This window comes from Toxorhynchites rutilus, chromosome 2, assembly GCF_029784135.1.
Source record: "Toxorhynchites rutilus septentrionalis strain SRP chromosome 2, ASM2978413v1, whole genome shotgun sequence".
Lineage (NCBI taxonomy): Eukaryota > Metazoa > Arthropoda > Insecta > Diptera > Culicidae > Toxorhynchites > Toxorhynchites rutilus.
The window spans coordinates 162,982,378-163,006,827 of NC_073745.1; the positions used below are offsets into that span (position 1 = coordinate 162,982,378).

At 38.4% G+C, this 24,450-nt stretch overlaps 1 protein-coding gene across 16 annotated transcripts in view; it reads left to right on the forward strand.

The window, feature by feature from the left end:
* The window catches only part of LOC129770721 (unconventional myosin-XVIIIa), a 180,754-nt gene that overhangs the window by 112,444 nt on the left and 43,860 nt on the right, over nt 1-24,450 (forward strand). For 15 of the 16 annotated variants that reach the window (XM_055773716.1, XM_055773721.1, XM_055773722.1 and 12 more), the window contains 2 exons: nt 2,600-2,734; nt 2,900-3,127. In XM_055773716.1, coding sequence (XP_055629691.1) covers nt 2,600-2,734; nt 2,900-3,127 — 363 coding nt within the window. Of the gene's footprint in view, nt 1-2,599; nt 2,735-2,899; nt 3,128-4,277; nt 6,601-24,450 lie in introns of those variants that run through there. The other variant, XM_055773729.1, reaches the window with a different exon arrangement.

Sequence of the window (24,450 nt, forward strand, 5' to 3'; positions counted from 1 at the left end):
CGGGAGTTCGAGTTCGGGATTCCCGTTCTGGCCGGGAGATTTTTCGTCAAAGAAAAAAAACTTCCGGCTTGCACTGTGCTCACGCGTATTCTAGAGCTTGCCACTCCAGAGTACATTCAAGGCGTGTTATTCGGCATTGATATCTCAATCAAGTACTGCTAATAAAAATGACGCAAGTAATGCTTCGTCGAGAAGGCAAAAGTTCCACTGGAACGTTAGTGCCATCCAAGGAGAATTTTGATTATTTGCATACCAATAGAATTGGAAGTTCTCTGAAATTTTTTTGATATACATGACGACCCCTTAATTCATAATTGATTTAAAGGAACAAAAATTGGAAGTCATTATCCCATATATTTGTTCCAACTATTTCCGTGCTTCCTATACCGAGGTACGAGAAGAGTCGTGAGGTATTTATATTTTTGTTTATATCACTGCGAATAAGGCATGTGTAAATCGCTCGTTCGAAATATAAATGCAACGGTAGTTCGTATGGACGCTGTTAAGAAAGGATATATTACAAATTAGCCCCGCACATTTATAAATTGCTGCTTCAACTCCACTCACTCCAGCTAGCAAGCAGTCAGCAGTCTCTCCTAATGCTCGAAATTTTTTTTCAAGCAATCGGTCAGTTATTCCGACAAAAAAGCCTTTCGTCGACATTGTAACATTCCATGTGCTGAATCAGACTCAGATACTGAAACGGTTCAATATATGTATACTGTAACTTTTTTTTGGGAAGTGTGAATATAGTACATTGGGTTCCTTTGGATTGGCAGCCTTCAAATACCGAAAATTATGTTTGTTTGCTACCCCACTTAGGTGGAAGCGACCCTCATGAAAATCGTATTATCTATAGAAAAGTAGGAGACAACATTTTGTGACTGCATGAATACGTCACACGGGTTAACCACGATCGACTTGCTTTAAGTATTGGGGACTAATTATGTCAAAATGTCGACTGAAGCCTCTATGTTTCTGATCACTGACCGATTGTTATCATTGAAGGCGCGGATTATGAAGCCCCGGTGTTTACCCGACCAAAATATTATAGTGTTTGAAAATGGAATCACAGCATGGCACCGCCCCTCCATCCGAACTGATAAAGAACCGAATTGTATAAAATAATTCCGTAGTTATGCGTCCAAAAATGCGATCTTGTCTTGGACACAAGTCAAATATAATTTTTCCTTTTTATGTTGATGAATTCTAATAAAATCATCAAAACTAAGAGCAACTTTAGTGGCAGATGCATCGTCTCTTTCACCAAGACCAATAAATGTTCGAGAGTTACCTAAACGTTGCACAACAGCACAATATTACAAATATTTTTTTTTCATCGTCATAGCAACGCCAGATACACTAGGATTCGTTCGCAACAGGATAGTCCTCAAACCATAACATATTTTGAAATAAACACATATAAAATTGTGGATTTATAAATAGTTTTTAAGTGTGGTTTGGAACTGAAATATTCTGAAATTTTACTTGCTTAAGATAGCTTGTTAAAGGCAGTAGAGGTCCCAATGATTTATTGTTTTCAGTCGTCATCGAATCGATTCACCGATTTAATTCAACCACTTACCTAACGATACCGCACCAAAGACGTGATAACTCGACCGATCCGAACACAAACATGGCGCATTAGTTGTAGAGATGATCGGGCTGCACGCAACATCCACTCAGTTCCCTTAGTCGCATTTGGAAAGGCAGACTCACTTTCTAAGAGCAGTAAAAGGAGTTGCGCCCTTCACAATCTGTTCAAACACGTGTTATTGGATATCCGAGTGATTAACGCTCATACATCATACATTTTCAAACGGTTTCATTGATGATTAGACTACACACTGAGGATAAGCATTGAGATCAGGACCCCAGGTTTTTTTTATATCTGTATTATAGTGACTTTCAACTAATTTGGCTGGTTCGTCACTTTTACTTCCATTTTTGGAAGAATGTCGGGAGTGAGAATTGAACTCGTGACCTTTAGCGTGAGAGGCATGGATGTTACCACTACGCCAGATCGCCTCCACGGGAACCCGGGTTTTGGTCTCTTCTCGTCAAAACATTAGATCGAAAACAGTTTGAAATCTTGGTTGTCATGACATAAAAGTATTTGGGTCATTTTTATTAGTAGTTGATCGAAATTCCGTTGTCAGTGTAAGTCAAAGAAACTTTCTTTGTGGATAAAAAAAAATCCTCTGCCTAGAGAATTTTTTTTTTTTATTCAAGTCGTTTATTTTTACAGGCTCAGTTACATAAGTTTAAAGGAGCCGAACTCCTTACTGTATTGTTACTAGAATATATACATTTTTCCTTAATTCTAATGTTAATAACGTTGAAAACCGATTACTCGCGGTCGACTCGAGTTTAGAAGGGTGACATATTTTCTTCAGGCAAAAGGAGGGATATTTTCTTCTGGAAAAGAGGAATAATTGAATGTGAGCGTTCTCGTGGTCATCAATTCGAGCAATAGATGAAGAGGGTCGTCAAACTAAAGCATACAATGTATAATTCTAGTCGCGTGAAATTCGACTTTGTAGAGATATTGGTTTTATTCTATTTGTAATTATTCATTAACAAAAATTTATTCCAATAGGTTCTGTTTCGGTCAGGTGTACTGAATCAGCTGGAAGCAAAACGCGATGAACTCCTCTCTGATCGAATCATCCAACTCCAGGCGTACTGCCGTGGTCATTTGGCTCGAAAAAGGCTGACCCAGAGACGTGTGCAGGTAAGCAATTCAGTGAAGCTCTGAATTCGTTACAAATAAAATGTTATCATTATACAACGGTTAACACTCGATGGTTATGGTCGATGATGTTGTTTTGATGTTCGGTTTCGTATCCATAAGTCTGCCGTCTTAAATTTCGTTCATTTTTATCACTCTTGCTCATAGGAACTCGCGGTCAAATGCATTCAACGTAACGTGCGAGCTTTCTTAAAAGTTCGTGAGTGGCCCTGGTGGCGACTGTTAGTAAGGGTTACGCCGCTGTTGAATGTGCATCGTACCGAGGAGCAGCTGAAGATTGCAACCACCGAATTGCAGATACTGAAAGCCAAGCTGGAAAAAGTGGAGAGCGAGCGAAATAGTCTTAAAGGGGAAAATACGAAGTTAGAATCCAGGGTAAGTCTTATTATCATCGTATGTACAGCAAAAGTTGCGATTGAGCCATATTTTTAATAGGGTCCATGTCACTTCGAGATATATACTGTCGTTCTACGCATAGTTGTCCCATGTTCCAAATCAGCAACCGAGAAAAACGCAATCAAAGTTTTCTAGCATATTTGTCTACCAGAAGCATTTCAGTTTAGCAGATCTTCGGTGCATAATCGCTAGCCATTGCGGGGCCACGAAGAGGCCAATAAAAATAGATAAATTTCCCCGTCGAATACAACCAATTGCATTCACATCGGTATATTTTTCGAAGAGTTGTGACTGTTTGAACATTGGTAAAATTTGGTTGGCTCATTCTTCTTGTCTACCCCCTCTTTCTTATTCTGCTTCTTAGAAAACTTAGTTTTTTCAAGGTATTCTACATATATAGAATATATGCGTATTTTTAAATACATTTTTTTAGGATTTTAATGTTTTCGTTTGAAAATAACTAAGCACCAGTGCAAGAACCTGATTGACACTGATGTCGCATTGCATTGCGCATTGCAAAGAAACCCAGAAATTGTTTGTTTTTCTTGCAATTGCAGCTTGAACGAAAGAAGTGGGTAAAGTGGACAAAGTTGTGGTGAGAAATGTGTGATGTTTCCGAGTGTGGATGAATTCGCTCATGCGTGATACAAATGTGATATGCTTAGACATAAAACAAAAATATGAAGTCTGCTAATTGCGGTGGATTATCTATGATGAAAAGAGACCTGCCAAACAGCTGATCGTTCTGTGTGTCACACTTGCGCACAAAACACGGCGAATTTATTTATGGAGTTAATTCATAATTTCTTGCCACCTGTTTATATGGATTGCGTGTTGATGTTTTTAGGCCCACTTTCTGAATATTGTTCACTCTTTGCAGCGAACACTTACGAACGATCCCGCTCTCATAAGAACAACAAATAGGATGAGAGAATTGAATTATATTTTAAAAATAGCTGTGGCATACAAAACACGAAAATGTGCGTACGCGCATAGTAAGTACATCACCGCTAAAAGACGGCAAAGATACATAATAAAACAAGTAACAAGTAAATCGGCTGCGACTGACAAAATTCGTGGGATGGATCGTCTTTCTTGCACCCATCGTGGGCAGTTCTCAGTCGACTGCTTTAACGCACAGATCTCACGAATTTTGCTCAATTTTGAGCGTTTTTTTCAATACTTACTCTTTCCTCGGTTCGTGCGGCAAAATAGAAGTAAGTTTGCGCAATACAGAGTGACCAAACCTATAACGACGGACGAGGAAAAGTTTGTCATATTTTAGAAATTGCCATCGTTTAGTTTCGTTGAACTGCTTCGATTGAACTACACATTACATAAGTCTATGAGATTTCCACGGTTATCGTTGAATGAAAGCGAGGAAACGTTCAATCAAAGTGTGATTTTTTAAGGCTAGAGCATAGAAGTGAATGTGAAAAAATCCCATAAAACAGCGAACATCAGAGTATTCGAATCGATCATTAATGTTAGCAAATTTATCAGTAGTGAAAGTGATGTCATGAATTTTAATCAGATTGTCATAAAGCAAACACAAACGAAACATCATGCGACCCATAATTTCAACGGCTCCAGCGTCGATTACCACACAGCAAAGGCGACCATCGATTCCTTCAAAAACCACTGTTGTGCAATGTGCAAGTGATTCTTCGAAACAGCAAGAAGTAACCGATCCTTCTAGTTCTGAAACAAATGGTCGACCATTGAGCAATGGAAATAAACCTCAACCGAATACCGAACCTACTTCATCTCCGATAACACCGTCATCATCAACTTCATCTGTGTTATCGAAACATCTCGAGTCGACAGCAGGGGTACCTATCACGACAAAACCACCACCCGCGGTTAAAAAAATATCCTTGCTTAGCGACAGTATTTCAAAATTCGAACAAAACTCCGATGGCGCCACTAGACCTAAAGTATCATGGAAATGCTTCATTAAGCCATCGGCAAGCAGTTCGAAATTAGTCATAAACGACATTGGCAATAACAAATGTAACGAAGTCGAGTCCTCATGCCCACCAGCTAAAAACGAAGCTATTGATGAAAATAACAACGAGCTCAAAACTGAACTGAACGGCTCGCCGAGATCTGTTGAGAATAAATCGATCAGCTTCGAGGCAAAGATTACTAATCCAAAATCAACACCCAAAGAAGAATCAACAACATCAAGTACCGTTATCGACAGCACTGCCACAGAGCGAGAAAAGTTTTTACCGGAAAATAGTTCAACTGATCAACAAATTCATAAAAGTCAATCAACAAGCGTATTGTGCGCAACCGATTCCGAAACAAAATCCGCTGATGCTTCGACACCTCCAGTGAAAGTGAAAAAAATCGTTAAAAAGATTATTAAACGCACGGTAACAAAATCTTCCGATGCAGCTTCTTCCAGCGAGCTTCCAAGCGATACTAAAGTTGTACGGATTGTCAAGAAAAAAGTCTGCAAAACGAAGACAGATAACAACGATGAAACGACTGAAAATGTTATAGAAGTTCCAAAACAAATTTCCACTCAATCAAATGGGTTCAGTCAAATTGAAAAGGTAGAAACTACATCAAACAAACCAACAATACTCGCCAACGACAAGCTTACGCCCGATACTACTGCAAAAATTGATTCATTGACGCCAAAAATTGACCGAGCACCTCTCACATCAGGACCATTAGTCGTCGACTTGAAATCAACAAACCTGAAAAAAGCTCCACTCAGTAGTTCTATCATCCAGGCAACGCTGTCGAGACCACACTCCGACTCCACAGACATCGATGTAGACTTCAAATATTCTACAATATCTACCGTTCCAATAGGCAGGACAGAAAGTAGATGTAGTTGGGGAAAGCTAGAGAATTACCCTATTTCTGCTTCACTTTCTCGAGATAGCACCTTGGACAGCCTATCACGTGAATCATCTGTGTTGTCGCGGCCGCTGTCACCATTTTCGACTCCAACAACCCGTTCGCCATCTGTACTGAGTAACTACGAGTCGTGGCAATCGTCTCGATCAGAGACATCAAGACTGATGCATACAAGCAATGATAGAGATAATTTTCAGCCAAACAGCGCCATACGCCTGGAACAACCTGCTTTTCGGCTCTCAGCTCAAAGTTTGTCGTCACAACCGGAAAAGAATACCAATGATTATCTTAGCGAAAAAATCGAGCACTTCCTCAGGCGAACCGATCATGTTATGCGAGATTGGAAAGCAATTGACAAAGGCGATAAGAGGACCAGCAGCATAAGCAGCATGAATGTGGATCCACGCGGAGCATATCGTTCAAAAAGTGTATCGAACATCATCGCACGTGGACTAACACTGCTCAAGGATCAACCGTCACTTTCCAGATCGAGTTCTAGGATGTCATCCATTAATCAGGACGTTTTTCTAGATTGTTTGGAAGATGACAATCGAACGGTTGTTGATGAAGCGGAGGTAATTAAAACGAATGCTTTTTCTAGTGCTACATTTTGTATTTGTTCATTTGAGTAAGTGACAACATCCTGTTTGATCTTGTTACTCGAAGTCAAAAGTGTTTCAATGAAGCAAAAAGGTGAACCAGGGCCAGGTCTGGAGAATACGGCGGGTTGAATAAAGTTTTCCCAGTTTAGGGTTTTTTATTGCGTTTTGCGACTTTAGCGGTATGTGCAGTTGCGTTGTCAAATAATATTACATTACCGTGTGTTTTTGCCCATTCCGAATCTGTACGGTGTATACCGGTGTCATCCGGTTCTAGGAGCTCATGGCACATCATATCCTCTTGGTCCCACCACACGCTGAGCATCGTCTTTCGATCGAAATGATTTTTTTGCGCTTAGGGTTCTCGAAATAAATTCATTTTTCGTTGCCAGTGACAATCCGATGCCGCCTTCATTTGGTCCGTCTGGAAAATGTCTTCTTTTGGTGCTCAACGGCAACTTCAACGAGAAGCATTTCACAAATTGTTTTCCGATGCCTCCCTTTCACAGCACTTTTATGGTACCCATTTTCCGAGCTTCTGAACGACTTTCAAACGATGGCCAAATGCTGTTCGGGACACATTGAGTGTTTTTGATAATTTTGATTGTGTTTGAGTTGGGTCTGCACCTAACAAATACTGTAATCTTCGTCTTCTTCGTCTTCAAATCAATCCATGATGGTCATTGTCCTCCAAATCGATCACCACTTTTGAATTGTCATCTTATTTATCTCTTCAGATACTATTTTAGAATGTATAAACATTTCTGAAATAACTCTGTAATAGAAAGTTTTGGTGGGCCTGAGCCGATAATAAATATATTCAGTCAAATATACATCGAGAATTCATGTTTTTAAAGAAAATGCTCTATTTATCATTCAAATTTATATACAAAAATAGGCCCATTCTGAAGCAATACACTTTTTCCAACGAACAATCCAGTCACCGAAACACTTTTATAGCTGTATTCAGGAATTGCCTTCAGTTTACGCAGCGAATTCATTTTTATATCTTCAAGTCTCGTTTGTTTGAGTTTCAGATATAGGAAAAAGTCACACGGGACCATATCTGACGAGTAAGGTGCTTCTTTAATCACATTCGTGTCTTTTTTGGTTAAAAATTCGTTCACAATGATCGATCGATGAGTTGGTGCATTATCGTGGTGCAGAATGTAAATGTTATCCTTTCACAAATCTAACCGTTTGCGAAGAATTTTCTCTTTTAAACGCCTCGTAAAGCCAGGCTAATACTCTTCATCGACCGTTTGGCCATTCGTAAGGAATTCAGAATGGACAACACCACGAATATTGAAGAAAACAATCAGCATTACCTTCACTTTTGATCGAGTGGGATGTGTTTTTTTTGAGTTAGATGAACATGGGATCAGAATTTGATCGTACAACCATGTATCAGCCACTTGATTGCGACAATTTTTTTGAAGAAAACTCTTTTGTCAGCAGTCGTTCTGCGACTTTTTCCATGTCCAAAACATAACGAACGATCTCGTAAGAGACATTTTATTCATAGCTAGCTCTCTCAAACTTGAATGACTATTTCCGAGCACTATCCTTTTATTTTGTCGATGTTTGCATCAGTTGAAGATGTGATTTTGCTCTTAGACTTTGCGCCGGTAGAACCTCTGTGTGCGGCTTCTCGCTGCTCGCTGACTGAAGCGACACTAAACTTAAACTGAAAAAAATATTTTTATACTTGCCTAGTTATTATGTCGCTTCTGATTAGCTACTACGCGGCAGTGCGCGCTCTGCACCATACTTGTTTTGTGCATATTCTGAGAATGAATCCTAAAAAAATGCTTTTGAGTCTCTATATTAATGATCTCCCGTCAATTTTGAAGTTTTGTTCGGTACACATTTTCGCAGACGAACTATATATGAATTGTAATGGTATGAAAAACGACACGATTTGTAAACTAGTGAATGGAGATTTAGATTGCAATAACTTGGGCAGATGCTAATTTTTTGAAGTTCAAAGCACCAAAATGGCAAGCCCTGTTCATTAAACGTGATAGTGATAATAAACCTCCGATTTTGAAAATTGGGATCGATACAATACGTTTAGTCGATAATGCCACTAGCCTAGGATTCACAAGTCTAGGAACGAATTCCAATGTGATAAAATAGTTTCGTCCCAATGTGGCAAGGTTTACGCTAGTTTGCGATGTTTCAAATTAAAAGGTTATTGCTTGAATGAAGATACTAAGCTTAGATTTTTTAAAAGTTTATTTTACCATACTTCATATCGCATGACTTTCTTTTGCTTTCGGTTAATATGCAAACTTTGGACAAGCTGAAATTTATTTGTAAGTGGTGTTTGTCTTTGGAATTTTCTTCCCAATCATATGATCAAAAATCAATTGCAACATTGAAGAAGCAATGCAAAAATACTTGAATTAATTTTAATAATTGTTATAGTTTCATGTACCCCAAGATGAAATTAGGAAAATCGAATTTTTTTTTCGATGCCAAATAACTTCAAAATGCATAAAACGTCGAGATCTGGTGTGACTTAGCCTGAGTGGCAAAAAAATAAAAGACGGGTGGGTAATGTCGGGGACATAACCAGAGTGACGTAGGACTATACAAAGGGAACAGCTTTTGTTAAATATATATTTAAATATATTGTTTTATTTTCTTCTCCTACGTGAATACCTACCTATCTACCTGAAAAATGGATTAGTTTACTGTTTACTCTTTATGAATATGTTGATGGTTCTGAAAAGAACCTTTGGTGTTGTGTTTTTGTTATCACTCGATATTCCCATCTTGTTCGGTTAAACCTTCCTGTTTAGCTATTGCGTTTGCCACTCGCCACAGCTTTCACAGTTGGAAAATTTCTTCCCATCCAGCTTGTGACATATTGTTCAGTAAATTACATTTAATGCGACGTGCCGGAGGAACACTTTGCCACTCACTGAAACTAATTGTTGCCTTGATGAGCGCCGAACCGAAGCTGCTCTGTTCTTGATGCGGGTTTTCTGATTGTCGTGAGCAGCTTTGCAAGCCAACTCGAGCACTTGTTACGTCCACGATTCCGATGCCGTTTACAGTTTGAAAGAAAATAAGATATTTTTTTGGGGTCCGCGTGTTTTATACTCTAGCGGAACACACTCACAGGATAGAGAAAAATCGGCAGACTCAGCCATAGGGGTGAGTCCAACGAGACGAACGAATGAGCGTTAAAAGGGAGCGATGGCAAAAAAATACATTCATTATGATTTGTTCGCTCGTTGGATTCACATGCAGGCTAAAAAGGGTCCTTTTCAGGATCACAAAATTATCTTCAATCTAAAGAGTTTATTATTTTGTTATCACTCGATATCCCCATCTTGTTCGGCTAAACCTTCCTGTTTAGCGATTTGTTGCCACTCGCCACCGCTTTCACAGTTGGAAAATTTCTTCCCATCCAGCTTTGTGACATGTTGTACAGTAAATTACATTCAATGCGACGTGCCGAAGCGCCACTCAGTGTCGCATTGGAGGCGATTTTAACCTGTAATTGAACATTTGCGATGACAGTGGTACAGTGTCGACTTTCAATGTGGGGTCATAATATGTTTACAAAAATGTCCAACTAAATAAGTCGCATTACATGTCCGTCCAATTAGCTAAATGTCGAACTAATTGTAAATTACTGTACTTTCAATCTGGAAACAATTTAAGAATTGGTGAAAATTGAATAATCAGGAAAGTCCCCAACTATCAATAAGCTCAGAACAAATGCCAAATTCACATACTCATCAGATCCTGGCAAACAGATTATGAAAAAATCAATTTGTGTTTTATTATTATTTTGGATATTTTTTTTTTTATAAAGCATTGAACTGTATTTCCTAAACTCTTTTTTGGAAGGTTTAATGGCCCTGAAAAGCGCCTTGTTTTATGGAATGGTTCCAATTTAGAAAACTTTGTACTCGTGATTTTGAAAAAAAACCATTTCGAACGCCCTCGATGCCGCCTTGTTCTGGCGGCATATATATATAACCATTCCATAAAACAAGGCGCTTTTCAGGGCCATTAAACCTTCCAAAAAAGAGTTTAGGAAATACAGTTCAATGCTTTATAAAAAAAAAATATCCAAAATAATAATAAAACACAAATTGATTTTTTCATAATCTGTTTGCCAGGATCTGATGAGTATGTGAATTTGGCATTTGTTCTGAGCTTATTGATAGTTGGGGACTTTCCTGATTATTCAATTTTCACCAATTCTTAAATTGTTTCCAGATTGAAAGTACAGTAATTTACAATTAGTTCGACATTTAGCTAATTGGACGGACATGTAATGCGACTTATTTAGTTGGACATTTTTGTAAACATATTATGACCCCACATTGAAAGTCGACACTGTACCACTGTCATCGCAAATGTTCAATTACAGGTTAAAATCGCCTCCAATGCGACACTGAGTGGCGCTTCGGCACGTCGCATTGAATGTAATTTACTGTACAACATGTCACAAAGCTGGATGGGAAGAAATTTTCCAACTGTGAAAGCGGTGGCGAGTGGCAACAAATCGCTAAACAGGAAGGTTTAGCCGAACAAGATGGGGATATCGAGTGATAACAAAATAATAAACTCTTTAGATTGAAGATAATTTTGTGATCCTGAAAAGGACCCTTTTTAGCCTGCATGTGAATCCAACGAGCGAACAAATCATAATGAATGTATTTTTTTGCCATCGCTCCCTTTTAACGCTCATTCGTTCGTCTCGTTGGACTCACCCCTATGGCTGAGTCTGCCGATTTTTCTCTATCCTGTGAGTGTGTTCCGCTAGAGTATAAAACACGCGGACCCCAAAAAAATATCTTATTTTCTTTCAAACTGTAAACGGCATCGGAATCGTGGACGTAACAAGTGCTCGAGTTGGCTTGCAAAGCTGCTCACGACAATCAGAAAACCCGCATCAAGAACAGAGCAGCTTCGGTTCGGCGCTCATCAAGGCAACAATTAGTTTCAGTGAGTGGCAAAGTGTTCCTCCGGCACGTCGCATTAAATGTAATTTACTGAACAATATGTCACAAGCTGGATGGGAAGAAATTTTCCAACTGTGAAAGCTGTGGCGAGTGGCAAACGCAATAGCTAAACAGGAAGGTTTAACCGAACAAGATGGGAATATCGAGTGATAACAAAAACACAACACCAAAGGTTCTTTTCAGAACCATCAACATATTCATAAAGAGTAAACAGTAAACTAATCCATTTTTCAGGTAGATAGGTAGGTATTCACGTAGGAGAAGAAAATAAAACAATATATTTAAATATATATTTAACAAAAGCTGTTCCCTTTGTATAGTCCTACGTCACTCTGGTTATGTCCCCGACATTACCCACCCGTCTTTTAATTTTTTGCCACTCAGGCTAAGTCACACCAGATCTCGACGTTTTATGCATTTTGAAGTTATTTGGCATCGAAAAAAAAATTCGATTTTCCTAATTTCATCTTGGGGTACATGAAACTATAACAATTATTAAAATTAATTCAAGTATTTTTGCATTGCTTCTTCAATGTTGCAATTGATTTTTGATCATATGATTGGGAAGAAAATTCCAAAGACAAACACCACTTACAAATAAATTTCAGCTTGTCCAAAGTTTGCATATTAACCGAAAGCAAAAGAAAGTCATGCGATATGAAGTATGGTAAAATAAACTTTTAAAAAATCTAAGCTTAGTATCTTCATTCAAGCAATAACCTTTTAATTTGAAACATCGCAAACTAGCGTAAACCTTGCCACATTGGGACGAAACTATTTTATCACATTGGAATTCGTTCCTAGACTTGTGAATCCTAGGCTAGTGGCATTATCGACTAAACGTATTGTATCGATCCCAATTTTCAAAATCGGAGGTTTATTATCACTATCACGTTTAATGAACAGGGCTTGCCATTTTGGTGCTTTGAACTTCAAAAAATTAGCATCTGCCCAAGTTATTGCAATCTAAATCTCCATTCACTAGTTTACAAATCGTGTCGTTTTTCATACCATTACAATTCATATATAGTTCGTCTGCGAAAATGTGTACCGAACAAAACTTCAAAATTGACGGGAGATCATTAATATAGAGACTCAAAAGCATTTTTTTAGGATTCATTCTCAGAATATGCACAAAACAAGTATGGTGCAGAGCGCGCACTGCCGCGTAGTAGCTAATCAGAAGCGACATAATAACTAGGCAAGTATAAAAATATTTTTTTCAGTTTAAGTTTAGTGTCGCTTCAGTCAGCGAGCAGCGAGAAGCCGCACACAGAGGTTCTACCGGCGCAAAGTCTAAGAGCAAAATCACATCTTCAACTGATGCAAACATCGACAAAATAAAAGGATAGTGCTCGGAAATAGTCATTCAAGTTTGAGAGAGCTAGCTATGAATAAAATGTCTCTTACGAGATCGTTGTTTTATGGAATGGTTCCAATTTAGAAAACTTTGTACTCGTGATTTTGAAAAAAAAACCATTTCGAACGCCCTCGATGCCGCCTTGTTCTGGCGGCATATATATATATATATATATATATATATATATATATATATATATATATATATATATATATATATATATATATATATATATATATATATATATATATATATATATATATATATATATATATATATATATATATATATATATATATATATATATATATATATATATATATATATATATATATATATATATATATATATATATATATATATATATATATATATATATATATATATATATATATATATATATATATATATATATATATATATATATATATATATATATATATATATATATATATATATATATATATATATATATATATATATATATATATATATATATATATATATATATACATATAGGTTTGGAACATTTTTATTAAAAATATGTTCGTGAAATGTTCCACAGCTGAAGGCTTTAGTTTTAAAATGATGTATATATCATTTTTTTTTATCCAAAATATATATTTTTATTAAGGCTCATATGGCGTCAGCCTAACGGGGCCGGGAGTTCAATATTTCGACAATGTTTGCTTACAACTATGTTAGTAATATGTAACCGATTACTCGCGGTTGGCTCGAGGTTAGTATTACAAGTGTTCTCAAAATTGGTATGTTGCAGTCTTCGATGCTCTGTACGTGTGCCCGACACGGGATACCTCCTATTGGGATGCAGCTGACCATTAATCAGCAACGCCCCCCTAGTCTGTACCCCATATCTAGCGTGGTGCGTCTTTCTCGACTCGAGGAATCCAGGATAGAATGGTCACTAGCCGGTGCAATCATCAGCTCGTGTAGAGTTGTCATAAGCGGTACAACCTTGTTGAATGATCAGTGGACTGCACAACCTTTGGCCCGTGTATCTGTAAAGAGTGTGTGTATGTATTGCCGCGACTAAGTAAAAGTTTATCGTTTGGATAGGAGGGATATGAAACGGGGACACAACGAAGGAAACATCATTAAACGTTGACATCGGCGTTTCTGAGGAACAGGTATAGATGAAGCAGAAGATCAGGATCACGGCTACCTAAGATATCCCGGACGGGGATATCCGATTGTCTGCCTTGTGCTCTCAGTGCTCTAGAGACATGAGAGCGAGCAGCATGGAACCGGATACACGACCAGACAACATGCTCGATGTCGTGGTAGCCATCGCCACAATCACAAAGATTGTTTGCTGCGAGCCCAATGCGATAGAGATGCGCGTTTAGGTTGTAGTGATTGGACATAAGCCGAGATATCACGCGAATGAAATCACGACCTACATTCAATCCCTTGAACCATGCACTCGTCGAGACCTTAGGGATAATCGTGTGTAACCAACGACCGAACTCATCTTCACTCCACATGCGCTGCCAACTTACGAGCGTATACTGACGAGGAATGTGAAAAAATTCATTATAAGCAATTTGCCTTTCAAAAAGTGTGCCTTCTAAAGCGCCCACCTTAGCTAGCGAGTCCGCTTTCTCATTCCCCGGAATAGAGCAATGAGAGGGAACCCATGCTAAGGTAATCTTGAATAATTTTTCGACCAAAACACTCAATAGTTGTCTTATTCTTGTTAGGAAATAAGATGAGCATTTATCAACTTTCATTGAGCGGATTGCCTCTATTGAGCTGAGACTGTCTGAAAAAATAAAATAGTGGTCGATGGGCAATGTTTCAATGATCCCTAATGCGTAATATATCGCACCCAGTTCAGCGACATACACGGAACAAGGATCTTTGAGTTTGAAAGAGGCACTGGAATTTTCATTGAAGATGCCGAAGCCAGTGGACCCGTTTATGAATGAACCGTCAGTAAAGAACATTTTATCAGATCTAACTTTCCCATATTCTGCCGAAAATATCGGCGGAATAGAATCGGAGCGTAGGTGATCTGGGATTCCATGGATTTTTTGTCGCATGGACAGATCAAAAATGACAGAGGAATTGCAGAAGTATGGGAAGCAAACTTGGTTGGAGATGCCTGGTGAAGGGTGCACGTCGTGGGTAAGGTACTCATGGTATAAAGACATAAAACTTGACTGAGGAGTCAGTTGGAGTAGATTTTCGAAGTTATCAATCACCAATGGATTCATGATCTTGCAACGGATGAGAAATCTGTAGGATAATTCTGTGAACCGAAGAGTAAGCGGGGGTACTCCTGCCAAAACTTCGAGACTCATCGTATGTGTCGAATGCAAACACCCCATGGCTATACGCAAGCAACGATATTGTATTCTCTCCAGCTTGAGAATATGAATCCTGGCAGCTGATCGGAAGCAAAAACTGCCATATTCTAACACTGATAATATCGTTGTTTTGTACAACTGAATGAGGTCTCCTGGATGGGCACCCCACCATGTTCCGGTAATTGTTTGGAGAAAATTGATTCTTTGCTGGCATTTCTGTTTCAAATACGCAATGTGTCTCCCCCAGGTACACTTAGAATCAAAATATACACCCAGGTATTTGAAAAACATAGAGTGTTGGATCGTTTTGCCGGATAGGTGAAGCTGGAATTGGGCGGGTTCGTGCTTCCTAGAAAAAACGACCATTTCAGTTTTCTCCGTAGAGAATTCGATACCCAGCTTGAGGGCCCACGTGAACAGATTGTTCAGGGTATCTTGCAACGACTTTTGCAGAACGACGGGATTAGTACCCGTGATGGAAATAACTCCATCGTCTGCAAGTTGTCTCAATGTGCAGTCTCTAGTTAGACAATCATCCATATCATTGACGTAAAAACTGTACAAGAGGGGGCTTAGGCAGGAGCCTTGTGGTAGGCCCATAAAACTGTAACGAGAAGATTTCGAGCTGCCATGAGAGAAAATCATGTGCTTTTCTGACAGTAAATTGTACAGGAAATTATTGAGAATTGGTGAAAGTCCACGATTATGAAGCTTCTCTGAGAGAATTTCCATGGAAACTGAATCAAATGCCCCTTTGATATCGAGAAAAACGGAAGCCATTTGTTCTTTGCGAGCAAATGCGATTTGGATTTCAGAAGATAGCAGCGCGAGACAATCATTTGTCCCTTTACCTCGGCGGAAGCCAAACTGCGTATTTGACAGCAAATTGTTCGTTTCGACCCACTTGTCCAAACGAAGTAGAATCATTTTCTCTAACAATTTACGAATACAGGATAACATTGCAATCGGCCTATACGAGTTGTGATCGCAAGCCGGCTTGTTGGGTTTCCGTATGGCTATCACTCTCACTTGTCTCCAGTCATGCGGGACAATATTCAGCTCTAGAAACTTGTTGAACAAGTTCAGCAAACGCTGTTTTGCCAAGTCGGGAAGATTCTTCAACAAGTTGAATTTAATCTTGTCCGACCCAGGAGCTGAATTGTTACATGAGAGAAGGGCAATTGAGAATTCCACCATCGAAAAATTCTCATAATCGCTTTGAAGTGGAATGTCGCGTACGACGTATTGTGCAGGAGCGGTGTCGGGGCAAACCTTCCTTGCAAAGTTAAAAATCCAACGGTCAGAGTATTCCTCACTTTCGTTTGTATGGTTCCAGCCACGCATTTTCCTAGCCGTATTCCAAAGAGTGCTCATAGCGGTGACAAACCATTGACGAACTTCCGCCAATATCCATGCTTTTTTGCTTTAATCAAACCTTTTAGTTTGGCTTCTAGAGCTTGGTACTTTAGAAACCATTCCACTAATCCAGTTTTCCTGAATTTTTTGAAAGCGGATGATTTTTCAAGGTAGACCTTTGAACATTCCTTGTCCCACCAAAGTGATGGAGGACGACGTCGGAAAGTGGTAGCCGGTACACGTTTCTTTTGAGCTTGAAGTGCGCTTTCGTAAATCAAACTCGATATAAAGTTATACTCTTCGAGTGGAGGAAGTTCATGCATTGAAACAATTGCTTCAGATATTATTTCCGCAAATGTTCTCCAGTCAATATTCTTCGTGAGGTCATACGAAATATTGACTGACTCACGAAAGCTTGATTCATTAGCGATCGATAAAATTATTGGTAGGTGATTACTACCGTGGGGATCTTGGATTACTTTCCACATGCAATCCAGGGATAACGAAGAAGAGCATAGAGATATGTCTAGCATGCTTGCCCGTGCAGGAGGGTTGGCTATTCTGGTTGCTTCCCCAGTATTCAAAACTGTCAATTTGAAGTTGTCGCACAGATCATAAATCAAAGTGGCACGGTTGTCATCGTAGAGTGATCCCCATGCTGTTCCATGGGAGTTGAAATCACCTAACATTAACCGCGGCTCCGGCATTGCCTCGATAGTATCAAAGAACTGATGGCGGCCTACCGTAGTTCTGGGAGGGATATATATCGAAGCAATGCAGAGGTCTTTGCCATTGATTTGTGTCTGGCAAGCAACAACTTCAATGCCTGTCATCGATGGGAGAGTGACTCTATAGAAGGAGTGACATTTTTTAATCCCCAATAGTACGCCACCAAACGAGTCATTTCGATCGAGGCGAATAATGTTGAAATCGTGGAAATTCAGCTCATCGGCTGAAGAAAGCCATGTTTCACAGAGAGAAAATACATCACAGTTAGAGCTGTGAACTAAAAATTTAAACTGATCTAGTTTAGGAATGATGCTTCTGCAATTCCACTGTATTACAGTGGTCAAATCCTTGACCTCTTCCCCTGAATCAGGCATCGAGGGAAATGAACGCTGCCAAAAAACCACATTTTTCTTTCAAAAATGTTCTCACAATCGGAAGCTAACATAATACTATGCTTTTAAGAGGGTCATTTATATTTGAAGCATATAAATAGTTGTCCACCAGGTCAGAAAGCGCAAGCAAGCCAGATTGTGGCTGTTGCCTCGACCGCGAAAAAGGAGCAGACGTGTTGGGTGCTGCTCCGGGAAGTGCTGAGGACCCCTGGTGCGTAGAAGAACCGCTTAAACCAGGAGGTACTTGCTTCGGTCTATTCTCAGCACGTTCGATTCGAGTTTTCATTCCAACTTGGGAAGTTTCGGTTTTCTCTCTGGAGAGTGATGGAAAAGAAGTAATTTTTCTTTTCCTGATGGCACCCTGCGATGTACCGGAACTTCCTGCATTGGGAGCGTCAGCAACAGGCTCGTCGTTCTGCAGTATGGAGTAGGAATTTTCCTGAGTCGTTGGAACGGGACTCTTAAGCATTTCTGCATTAGTCCGCTTGGAACGTTCTTTTAAGGAACGCTTGATTTTTTCCCCTCGTTGTATGTACACCGGGCATTGAGTAAGATCATGAGGAGTCCCGCCGCAATGAAGACACTTGCGCTCTTTCGGGCAAGGATTCTCATCATGGCTCTCTCCACAATCTGCGCAACGTTTTTTGTTGCAACAATAGGCGGCCGTGTGACCGAGTTGCATACATTTGTTGCATTTCATTACCCGGGGTACAAACAACCGAACAGGTAAACGAAGTGCACCTATTGCAACGTAGTTTGGAAGGGCGGAACCCTTAAATGTCACACGAAAAGAGTTTGTCCGATTGAGAACTCTTGTCATTTTTAAGTGACACAGATTTCAGTCGATCGCATGCAAGAATCTTCACACTTTTAAGTGAAGAGTTCTTGAAGCGACCGACACCATCGAGTATCTCTTTTCGAGTCAAACCCTTTTCGTTTATTACACCGTCTATTTCAACGTTGCAACAGGGTACGTATACGCGATACTCGATCGCAAAGAGATCACAGCGCGTTATTTCATTCGCTTGGGTTCTGCTGGAGACGACAACTCGTAATTTGTCTGGCCCCATCCGAGTAATCTCGGTAACTTCGGAAAATTTCTGTGTCAACTCTTTTGAGATGCGAATGACGTTAAGAGGTTTGGATTTTCGTCTAAAGTATACGATAAATGGGCCTTTGGCGCCATCAGGGTATTCTTTTAGACGAAAATCCTGCTTCTCGTCTCTTTCCTCATCTTCAGAGCTTTCTATTTCGTATACAGAATTTTCCTCCTCATCTTCTGTTTCATCCTCCTGCTCTTCAGGAGGAGGTTCATTATCTGATATATTCTTTGGCGTGGGTGGGGGATCCTCCCCGCCCTCTGCCATATTAATAAAAACGAAGAAGTAGACAACTGTTCGATATGAACAGAATATAATAATTTGGAAAATATAAATTAGTAAAAGAAATTATATTTCTATATTAGTTATTGTTGAAAATTTTATTTATTTCAATTTTTGTTATTATATGTAATTTGAAAATGAAAAAAGTTCCAATAAAAGTTCAACGGTGATGTAAGAAATGAACACCCCTAATGCCAACGCTTGCCGATATGATAAACACAAAGATAAACAATGGTATAAATCGAGCACAGAAGCTATACAGAATGATGGAAGAGGTAAGAGGAAAATAAACTTCTACTTGCCCCGCTGCTGTGTAGCGTGTGTGATGATGTGACTTGCTGCCGGATTGTCTCGATAGCGCACCACTTTTTATGAGCTTTACTCGCTCGCAGCGCACCAGATGAAAAAATACACACTAGAAACGGATGTAAAAAAAACACCTGTATCGGATCAAATATAGGTTCGACCGATCTGCTTGCGAGTTGTCGAAGCAATCATTATCTCAATAGAATGTTTCGAAAGCTTATTTTCGATTTTCAAAAGTAGTGGAAAAAATCTGCGTGGTGGGGTAGGATTACGAGTTTGAGTCACTGTACATACAGCCATTCCATGCCAAACCGATATAGTGGTTCTCAGATTTTCGTCAAATGAGGAAATTTTGTTCTTTATCGCAAAACATTGGACCCGTATTTTAAAAAAAAAAATTTTGTGCCCATTTCCATTTTAGGGTGGTTCGAAAAAGCAATTTTTTCCACTTTTTCCCAAAAAATTATTTTTTTCAAAAGTTCATAACTTTTGAACCACTCAACCGATTTAGATGATCGACATATCAAATTAAAGCCAATGAGCTTTTGTTGAAAAGGATATTGAGTATGTAAAAAAATGGATTATTATTCATTGTAGTTGTTTTTTATTGTGTTCATGGCTATGGACTAAAGGATGCTATATTTTTTATATTTTTTTACACAACATATCAGAGATGCCCTTTTTTCGTTTTTGAGATATGATTTTTCAAAATTAACCGGTGGTCTGAAAAATCATTTCCCCTTTTATCCAAAAATTACTTCTTGCAAAAACTCATAACATTTGAAAATAACATTTGAAAACAATTTAGATGATCGACATTTTAAATTGAACCCAATAAGCTAACCTTCTTTGAAAAAATATCACACTTACGGGAAGACTGTATTCTAGTCTCAACATTCACATAGGAATATTGAACGAAGACTTAAAACATGTTAAATTTGCAAAATAATAACTCAAAAACGAAAAATAGCACCTCTCTGATTTTCGGATATATAATGTGAAAAAAACCTCAGCTTTCCAGAAAAATATAAAAAATATAGCGTCTTCTATCTTTAACCGAGAAAACTATAAAAAACTTACTCAATCAATAATTGCAAAAACGAAAATCTAAGTTTTTCGCAAAAGTAATACTTTTTCAAAGAAGAACTCATAAGCTTGATATGTCGATCATCTAAATTAGAATCGGTCAAGTAGTTCAAAAGTTTCTAGTGGAAAAAAGGGGAAAAAATTGTTTCATCGAACCATCGTTCAACTTTGAAGAAGCATCTCTGATATCGAGATATGTTATGTAAAAAATCCTCAGCTTTGAAGAAAAAATGTTAAAAAAATATGGATTTTTTTGGAGGAATATCTGCGTGGATAACAGCAGGGAGGATATAGCCAATGTTCACGCATTGCACTGTTTTTTAGTTGTCATCAAATCTGAAACTTAACAAAACACAAGCTGGATGACATCCAAAGGTTGGCTGCTGTTTTTTTTCATTTCGAACCATCAAATAGATAACCCTGTATTGAACAATTTCTGCATCTACTAGCTTTGAGTGTTGTTTAATTTTTGCAACGCACCAAACGTGGGTACATAATGCGGAGAAAGTATACGGAATGTTGTTGGAAGCATTCGCTAACATTTTGTTCGCGAACAGAATACAAAATGACTTACGGAATAAACATGCAGCTGCGTATTCATTCATTTTCGCTAGTTTGCTCGTTTGAGAAAACAACATGATGTATTTTTATATTGCATTCCGTTTGTTAGCTGTTCGATTGCTGTTTTAGCTTATTATGTCACAAAAGAAAGTTAGAGAAAATACTTCTACCAGCTAATTCATACGGAGCTCATGACCATACGGAGTTTTCGTTTAGTTTAGAGATTTTGGCCATGAACGAAAGTTCATTGCGGTTTTCCGATAGAGGATAAGGAACTCGAATTTTATTGATGCATGGCAATCATGCATTATCTTCACTTGTTTTCAAAGATTACTTATTTTTGGGAATATTTATCTAAGTCGATCTGACACATACGTTTGCCTCTTGACAAACATCTTTAGCATGCATCAATCATTGTTACTGCGAGAGGAACTCGTAACAAGTTTCTTCACATATTAACCGTGTTCGATGCTCCTTCTCATGACGCGCTTTTAGAGGATAGTCGTAATCTTCGATATAAATACGAACCCATGCCTGCGCAATTCCCAATGAGTTTCAGGGCGTTTAAGTAGGACGCCAACCAGCAATGTTGAAACTTTGTTCGAAACTGAAGCGAATCCCATCTTTGCAGATTGTGTCATTAAAAGTGACTATTTTTATACATATTTCATCCTGTTTTCGGCTCACGATTCTTCGTCAATAAATTCAAAAGAATAAATAATATTTGGTTCTGGCTAATTTCTTTTCTGTTCATCGAATATTTGGTTGATTCACATGATTCAGTGTTTCCATACACTAAGTAGAGGTAGTATTAAAATTTGTAGATTGGCATAAAATTTTACAGTTGTTACATTAAGTTTGTTTTAAATAATTGCGAACGATTACAATTGAAAATGTTTATAAAGTGCACCAGATTTACAAATAATGACACAGATACAATCATGAGATTTCTTCATATTTTTTCAACATTGTTCTTTGAGTTATCAACAACATACGTTATACATACATACATTTAATAACAATAACATTACCATACTTTTATTATTTCACGTTGTTCTCAAATGCTATTAACGATGCTCATCCATGGCTTCTCTACTGATACTACCAGAACAATTCAGGTATACACTCTGTCCAACTTCAATAAGACCACCCTGATTCTATTTCGATGCAACACAAACAGTTAGAGTTTCAACAAGATACATTCATACATTGTTGAATGCTTAAAATAAAGTATATTTAAGGTCAATTTCGTTTAAAAGAGTTGTTTGTTTATTTATTGTGCTTAAATATGATAATTTCAGCTGTCCAGTTTCTATAAGACCATTTCAAAATTCATTAGTATCATCAATGAAAAGTTCAATACGATCGACTGATTTACATGTAAATAATTGGCAACCTTGCCATTCCGGTTAATTACCTGGAAAATTCGTGTTTGAATACTATTTTTCAAATTCTGCTGAATATTTTTCCATGTTTCCGAAATTGCGACCTTGAACTCTTCAATCGTGGTGTACCGTTTTTCCTCAGTGTAGATTCTGCGTACAAGGATCCCCCTAAGATTTTAAATAGGATTCAAGTCTGGAGAGCGAGCGGGCCAGTAAAAAAAATAAGTTTTTGGTCCTTAATCCACTGCTTATTTTCCTTGCTGGTATGAATAGTAGCTGGAATGTGAATTTTTTGTGATGATATCCACGCAAAAATGATAGGAGAGGGGATTCCAGAACATGTATGTAATCCTTGAATGATGTGGAAGCTGTTTTGAGCTTTCTGGTTGCACAGAATCCTGCCCAAACCATGCACGAGCCTCCACCAAAATTTCTGGTTGAAAAATACTGCTACTTCTTCCGTGAATCACGCCAATACCCGTTGAAACCATTAGGACCATCCAAATAGAACTTTTCTCGTCACTGAAGATAACCTATACATTGAAGAACTTTTCGTTATGCTATATAGCAAAATGTATTCTTTTGGAAACATTTTTTGTCATAACATACCATGTCACACTGTCGGTTCATGTGAGCTTTGGCAAAACTCAGACGTCTTCCGATGTGAGATGGTGTAAGATGAGGAGTTTTAACCTTTCAATCCCTCTTTGTGTGAGGATTTTTTACCAAAACTTAACGAATTGTCACCCGAGCAACGTTTCAATTGAAATATTGCTTTATTTGCATAAGCTGTTCTAGCTATTTCTCGCTTATCCCGGTCAGAGAGCTTCGATTTACGTGGAGCTCTCTGCTTCTTACCGTATCCTTGAAGATTCGCCAAATAATTGAACCCTACTTGATGGGATCGTCCAATCGAGTTAGCACATTTCTCTGATACCAACATTTTCATGGTGAAAAGATTTGTCTTTCTTCTCTCTCCGTGAGCACTTTTCCCTTTGGAATTTTCCAGATTTATGGATCAAAACAACTAAAACCAACGGAAAATGTTAGTGGTCTTATAGAAACTTGACACTTGAAAAATACAACATTCATTTATGCTCAGCGCTTGCACACACACACATATGAAAATCGTGCAATGTATGGTTGTCACCAATATCTACACAGTAGAATATAAATTGAACCATTGTTTGTATACAATGACACAAAGCAGCCAGATCTTCACCTGGTCTTATAGAAGTTTGACAGAGTGTAGGCATCTATTTAGGTTAAAGCTTTTTGAGATGTGACAACTGAACAAAAAAAAATGGGGCGCTTGAAGGAACTTAAAATGACTTTTATAGTGATCATCATACGTCTTTCAATCTATTTTCGCCGTGAGGTATAATTATTTCTCTTGTCAATGATGCACGACGAAAGAATATCTATTCTTCAGATTCCATAGATTTATATATTTTTCATACTACAGGGTGGGCCATTTAAAGTGGAAGGATTTGTTTTTGCAATAGCAAAGTAAAGAAGTGGAATTTTAAATTTTTTTTTTGAAATTCATTTATTTTGGTCCAAGGAGATTTGTTCTAACTACTTTTTGATTATGATATCTCGTAAATGACCGCCTCTGGCCTTGACCGCAAAATGTGCCCTTTTTTCGGCATTTTCCATCACTTTGCCCAATGTTCCGGCCGATATGGCAGCAATTTCTTGTCGGATATTGTCTTTCAGCGCAGCCAGGGTCCTTGGTTTACCAGTGTATACCTTGGATTTTAAATATCCCCATAAAAAAAGTCAGGAGGCGTCAAATCAGGTGATCTCGGTGGCCAGTCATAATCGCCGTTTTTCGATATTAATCTTCCGGGGAACATTTCGCGCAATAATTTGGTCGTGGTAGCCGCTGTATGGCATGTAGCGCCGTCCTGTTGGAACCAGTAATTGTCCAATTCATTTTCACGAA